This window comes from Microtus ochrogaster, linkage group LG4 (genome assembly GCF_000317375.1).
Source record: "Microtus ochrogaster isolate Prairie Vole_2 linkage group LG4, MicOch1.0, whole genome shotgun sequence".
In the NCBI taxonomy this organism is placed as follows: Eukaryota; Metazoa; Chordata; class Mammalia; order Rodentia; family Cricetidae; genus Microtus; species Microtus ochrogaster.
The window spans coordinates 61,647,974-61,655,045 of NC_022030.1; the positions used below are offsets into that span (position 1 = coordinate 61,647,974).

The 7,072-nt window shown below is 51.4% G+C and overlaps 1 protein-coding gene across 1 annotated transcript in view; it reads left to right on the forward strand.

The window, feature by feature from the left end:
* Positions 1-3,159: 3,159 nt before the first annotated feature.
* Positions 3,160-7,072, forward strand: part of Iqca1 (IQ motif containing with AAA domain 1) — a 126,948-nt gene continuing 123,035 nt past the window's right edge. The window contains exon 1 of the mRNA XM_026786043.1: positions 3,160-3,422. Coding sequence (XP_026641844.1) covers positions 3,412-3,422 — 11 coding nt within the window. The 5' untranslated portion in view covers positions 3,160-3,411. The remainder of the gene's footprint in view (positions 3,423-7,072) is intronic.

Here is a 7,072-nt window from a genome sequence, read left to right on the forward strand (position 1 = left end):
CCAGGCATCCCTGGAAATCCCAGGACTGCCCAATGAGCCCTCTGTCCTCTTTGGTTGTGTGTTTGTCCCTTGGTTCCTGGGGCAGTTTTCCTGCCTTGATAAGTCTTGTTACCTGGGGATTTGGTCAGATAGATGTTAGGGAAGGAGGCAAGGAAGATCCTGGGACCTTTATAGTGGGTTTCCAGGGTCCCTGTGGAGACTCACTGCACTGGACAGTGGTGGTGTGCCTGAGGTGGTGGTGGGAATAGGGTCCGAGTGCTGAGGTAGACAAGGTGTGGGTTGGAGTAAAGACACTTGGGTATGCCTGGGCAGCCAGATTCCTGCTCTGACAGAATTATCGAGGGGCCATGAAGAATAACATCTCACTGATAAGAAGGTCGAGTTGAGGCCGGTGAACTTCCTATGATCCCAGGAAGCAGCGCAGATCATTAAAATGATTTCTGAGTCTCTGGACAAAGCAGACAGAGCAAGCGCCACTGTTTGGGGTTCCCCACAAATGTGCCGGGCAACAGGAAGATGGAAGCCTGCAGTTCTGGCTTCACAGTTAAGCATGATGCTGTGACTACCAAGACAGAGCCATGAGTCAGCAGCATCAGCCTCTGTCTTCATCTCAGGGAACAGCTGAGGACAGGGCAGCAGGAGCAGGGCGGGCTTACGGACTGTTGATTGACACTGTGCCTTTAGCTGAGATGTACCAAAGGCTCCTCAGCTTTGGTGGGCAGAGCATTTTAATCAGTGGCATTGGTTAGATTTGAGGGACTGCGTGGACCTTGATGGGATGATGAACCACTACATGACAGAAAACATTGCAGGCTGATAGAGTTCCCTGGCCATGAGCACCCTATGAAACACCAAAGTGGAGCAGCCCCCCAAAAATAGATGAGGTGAGCAGGAAGGCTCTGGATGAGCCAACCTGGTGCCCACTGCTCCCTTCCTGGAGGTGGCATCCTTGTTTTCCATTCAAAGGATACAACAAAGAGGAAATCCACCACAATATACCAACGAATGGCAGACAGGAAGACTTGAGGGAGACTGGCATGTGAGTTTAAGCACCCACAAAATTGCTCATGTTGCAGAGGCTTGACAGGGGCCAATTGAGCCTACACACAGGAAAGAGAGGTTTTTATGTGCCCCCTCCCCCCGCCAGTGTGGCCTACACAACTGCCTAGGAGCCTAGACTCTCTCTAGCTGCAATGGCCAGCAGGGCCTTTACCTGCTACCAGGGCAGACATACCTCTACTATCCAGTCCAGTGGAACCCTATGGGTACTCCAGAAACCCCTCCTCAAGGACTTAGTATCCTCCTTGCCTCCCTCCCTAACATCTGCCCATTTCCCAGAAATGTGACAGACATATCAAGGCAGGAAAACCCTGCACCAAGGAAGTAAGGGACAAAGACCCAACATAAGAGGACAAGCGGCTCCCAGGGCTTGCTAAGCAGACCAAGCGCCCAGGGACACAGCCACTCCTAGACTTCCAGGAATGCCTGGGCTCTGCACTGTCCCCTCTGACCTCTAAACTGTTGATGTGTGTTCAGAGGTCGCCTTTAGGTATTGGATGTGGACATAGCTCAGGTGGCCGTCCATGGCCACCTCAGGGCCTAGTCACTTTCAAGGAAGTGTCCTTCTGTAGGGAGAGCCTGTAGGCTCCCAATGGCCACTTCTTCCCCAACTAAGGCAATTCACTCCATCAAAGCACTCTGCTGCCCCATTGGACTTTGCAAATGGCAACATCAATGTCTATTTGCCCCAAACACAGCAAGAAGGAACACCCCCCTTACCAACGAGCTGGCAGCCAGATACTGAGGCAGCTTAAATTATTAAAGTCTGAGGAGGAGGTGGACATTCTATTTTGTCCACGCAGCTAGGAGTGTCAGGTTTCCCTGATGGCTAAGTGGCTGGGGACCCACTGTTTTGGTCTCACAGAAACTTGAAAATTTTAAGCAAGGGCAATGTGGGTGCCTACGCAGAGACAGAGATCTTCCGCTGTTTGTCCCTCAGCAGGGCCATTGAGGACCTGTCATGTAGCCATCTGTCTTCTCAAGGATCTCACGAGACAAGCTGTGGCTGTTCCCATCTTTACACGTTGGAAAGTGAATGCAGTTGAAGCCCAACCAGCCGGTTTCCACCATGCATAACTGTGAGGCAATGGCCAACGTCACAAGTTGTCATCTGAGTAGCCCCATGTTTGAGACCCTAGCACCAAACTCGCGGGAGCATCACAGTCTCTGCATACAGGTTGTGAAGGGTTATTTAACACAGCGTGTACCTTCTTGGGTTGTCTGAACGCCGTCATCAAGTTTGCTTCCTAGAAGAGTTTACGCGTGACTCCTATTGGCTGTATATATCTGGCACTGCCTTCTGCCAGCTGAGTCCTGACTGGGCTATTTCCTCTACCTCTGCCTGGGAATGCGGGTAAATCAGAGAAGTTTATGCATCCTCAGTGGTTAAGCTGTGAGGTCCTGAGATCTCAATTTGCATTTTGTGAGCATGCTGAGTTAGGTCCTGGGGGCCTTGCTATTTGACTATTAGCTTGGGTCCCGGTTTCGCTCAGGAGTTTTGCACATTGTATTTGGCATCTAAGACACTTGTTCCTGAGAGCCAGCTTGACTCCTGGTGTTGTTGGTTCTCCCACAGCACAGCAAGATTTGTTTTTTTTTAATCAAATGATTTCATCTTAGAAATGTCTCCTTTCCTTGTGTGTGTATATGGGTTTTGTTTTTGGCTCGGGGAACTGTAGACTCTTTGTAAAGTTTGCCAGTAAACCTCAGCTTCAACCAAGGCCAAAGAGAGGAAGCAGGAAAGAAAGCCTCCCTGTGGGTCGCTAACAACGCCCCTTTCAGGAGAGCAGGCCTCTTTGCACTTGCCGGAGTGCTGGACGGAGGAGTGATTTCTGCGCCCACTCTGAAGGTGGGAAGACTAAGGTCTGCTGTCAGGAAGGTCAGTGCCCAAGACCCTGGCCAGAAGGACCTCGAAGCCTGCCTTAGCTCCCGTAGCTCCCGATTCGAGCAGCTGTAGAACCTGCCCCGCCCCCGTTCCTAACCACGCCCTGCCTTGCAGTTGCCACGGTAACGGGAAACGCGAGCATGCACTGCGCAGGCGTAGGCGTAGAGTCCCTGTTGCTAAGGCCACCTGGAGGCACTCTAGTGGGAGAAGTGAGGTTCCAGAGTCTGACGCAGCAACCAGAGCGAGGGAACCCCAGTCCGTGCCTGCGCCCCTGGGGGGTGACGGCAGGGTAACCCACCTCTCCGAGCCTTTCCCTGCCCCAAGCGACAGGCTGTACTCTGTCTCTCCAGGGGAACCCCCACCTTCTGGGAACCTCTAGGGTTTCTCTGACCTCTGCAGTAGGCCAGCCTTCAGAGGGCAAGGAAGAGCTTCCTGGTGGGTGAAGGAAAGACAGAAAAAGGCCAGCCATGTCGAACCTGTAAGTGATGGGTCACCTGTTAGCCTCTGTCTTCTCCAGAGTGACTTCTTCTGCCTTTCCCCCTCTAACTCACCTCTCTCCACCGTCCTCCTTTTTTTTTTTTTTTATCTTTTATCAAGCTCAATATGTCTCAGGATTTATTATCCCTGTCTCGCTGGCAAAGGACACTAGTCTGTTTCCCTCCTTCCTCAGAGGGAGGGTCTCCCTCCAGGCCTCCATCACATGCCCATGGCTGACGGAGGTGACTTTTCTATTGATTGTGAATGGGTTGCTTGTGAGAACCCCAGACCCTAAACTGCATTCCAGAAAGACCCCAGGCCATTGCTGAGTGTGTCTCTCTCACCTCCTTATAGCCTTGGCTCTGCAGTTACCCCATTGCTGTGCAATGTGGTATGGCTAACTGGAGAAAGTTCCAGGCCGAGCCTTGGTCATCACCCCCCTGCAAAGCGGTAGCTCTCAATATTTTTTCCATATGGAAGAAGAGGGTTCCCAGCACCATGCAGGGCAGTGGCTCACTGCGTACATCTGTGGCCACTGTAAACCGCAGCTTCAGGTCCGTCCAGCTTCTCTGTACTGTCTGTCAGGAAACCTAAGCCTGGGCGTTCCCAGCTCATGGAAGGAAGGGGTGAGGAGTGGGGTATGGGGAAATCAGGAGAGCAGACGGAAGCCCGTGGAGCTGGACGGAAGGCTGTTGAATATCAGCTCTAAGCCTCCTGGAGATGAAGAAGGAACTTGACAGTGTGGGCCCGGGACAGTCTATATGAGACATGGAGCAAGTGCAGGTAAAAGGGCGAGCAGGGAGAAGAGCTAAGTTAGCTAAGGAAGTAAAGCTTCCCTCAGTGGGAAAATGGTGTGCGGAAGGAGGCCAGCTCTGTGCTGCTGGGGTGAGTCTGGAGAGGCAAGAGTGGAAGCCAGATTCGCAGGATAAGGTCCATGCTGGTAGCAGACAGCGGAGTGAGGAGTCGGAAAGGTCATTCTGGAAACAGAGGAGAGAAGCCAATGCAGTGAAGGCCCTAAAGTTTCAGTGGATAGGGGACAGAGTGGTCACCCTGGCAGAGGGTGACCGGGTGGCCACCCTGGCAGAGGACAGGTTAGACAGAGTCATTAGATGTGAAACCACTTCATTTTGGTGTACCAAAGGAATGCCTGGTGTTGCCTGAACCAAGATAGTATAGGAGGCCAGGAGTGGGTGGGTGCCACCCTTGATAGTGAGGGCCAGTGGGAGCTCATGCGCCAGCAGACAGCTCCGGGTACCGACTTTGCAAGCCCAGACTGATTGTAGCTGGACATCTAGAAGGAAGACAGAAAAAGAGTGCTCTTCCGAGGGAAGGGCGTGTGGAAGAATAACACAAAAACATCAGGGGCAGTAATGTTAGCCTCTGAGGATGCGGGACTCGGAGCTGGGAGCTGGGAGCTGGAAAGAGGGTGGGGCTGGAGGCCGTGTGAATAGCCAGGAGGCCCCTAGAGCTGCACACAACCAGGACTGAAAGGTCTCATACAGAAGGGGACCCACATTGAGCACCCCCATACAAACTGCACTCCACAACACACACACACACACACACACACACACACACACACACACACACAGAGACAGACAGAGAGAGAGAGAGAGAGAGAGAGAGAGAGAGAGAGAGAGAGCCTGTGGGGAAAAGCCAGGTGTCTCTCAGAGCAGGAAGTGGGAGCACACAGAAAGGGGTAACCATGAACTCAGTGCGAAGGAAGGAAGGTTTATTATTGTCTGTCAGTGGCAGGAGGTAATCCCCATTAACACACTTAGACTTCCCGAGGAAGCTCAGCTCATTGTAGTAATAGGAGCAGCGGGGCTGCGTCCTCAGAACCCCAGCCGCACCCCGGCCGCCTCCGGCTAGCTTATGCCCCGAAATAATTACACGGACACTGTATTCTTTTAAACACTGCTTGGCTCTTTAGCTTTAGCCCTTTTCTCGGCTAACTCTCGCTCCTGGACTAACCCATTTCCAATCATGTGTGTAGCACCCCAAGGTGCGCTTACCAGGAAGATTCTAGCCTACGTCCATCCTGGGTCGGAGCTTCATCGCGTGTGCCTCAGAGAGCAGAGCTCTCGCCTCTGCCCGCAAGAGTGAGGCGTCTGCCCCCGAGAGAGAGCTGTCGAGTTTCTGAGCTTACTTCCTCTTCCTCCCAGAGTTCTGTTCTGTTTACTCCTCCCATCTATGTTCTAACCTATCAGGGCAAGCAGCTTCTTTATTTAATCAACCAATGACCTTCCTCCATCAGCTCATGGTCCCTCCCCAGTCATCAGCAGCAGGAAGAAGTTTATCAAGCTAAAGAATAGCTATGTGGTCTTTCTGAGCCCTTACCCACTGCCCTCCTGACTTCAGAGTCTGTTGCTTTCCAGGTTGTGTTCTCTACTCTGAACTCCATCATGGGCTTTTGAAACCACTAGGCAGTCTCAGGACTGAGATAAATCTAAGTTCTCCACACCATCATACCTGTATGCCCCAACCCCTTGGGGGGCCACCTTAGGGATGGGGATCCACTCCTGAGGACTCTTGAACACAGGAAGTGTACCTAAATACCTTGAGAGGAAGGAGATGGCTTTATCACTACTGCTCTCTCACCTTTGGCCCTGCCAGGCCACAATCAAAGAAGTGAACCCATGTCCACACAAAGAATTGTGTGACTGAAGTATCACCACCCTGCTCAAGGCAGGACAGAAATGTCCCACGGGTCCCTTGGCCGGTGTTGGATAAGGGTGTGCCGACAGTATCACAGGTTGTTTGGCGTTAAACCAAAAGAAGTCCTGGCGTGTGCTACAACAGGAATCAACTTGCTACACGGTATGAGTGTAGAAAGCCACTCACAGAGAGTGACTTGGGACAGACTCTGTTTGCAGACAGCTCTAGACTTATGATGGCTCATCTTACAATCTCTCTGCTTCAGGGAGTTATCAAAAGCCATCGGATCTAAGTAGACACTGTACTCTGATGAGTTTTGGAGGTGGATCTTCTCCTGGGTTAATGATTTGTCTGGTTCTCTGGATGCTTGGCCTGGTCACTTCCTAATCAACAGAGAAACTCCCACCTCTCTGTAGTGTGCCATGCTACTGAAATAGGTTTTCCTTTAGGATGTGTGCAGCAGGGGCAGACCTATGCAGGACTGTTTAGACAAGACCAACCGAGGCACACTCAGGATTCATGGCCAAGGGCTGGGAGGAGGCAGACTCAAGAGTTACTGATTGGATGGGTGTTGTAATAAGAGCAGCGGGCTGCATCCCCAGCACCTGGCTGCCCACACGGCTAGCTTTACCCGAAATAATTACACAGAAACTGTATTCTTTTAAACACCGCCTGACCTATTAGTTTCAGTTTCTTATTGGCTAGCTCTTACATATTGATCTAACCCATTTCTATTAATCTGTGTAGCCCACGAGCTGGCTTACCAGGAATGATCTTAACCTGCGTCTGTCTGGAGTGGGAGAATCATGGCGACTGACTGACTCAGCTTCTTTCTCCCAGCATCCTGTTCTGTTTTCTCCGCCTACCTAAGGGTTGGCCTATGAAATGGGCCTAGGCAGTTTCTTTATTAATAAGAAATCATTCCCACATCATTTCCCCTTATTCTGTTTAAACAAAAAAGAAAGGCTTTAACTTTAACATAGTAAAATTACA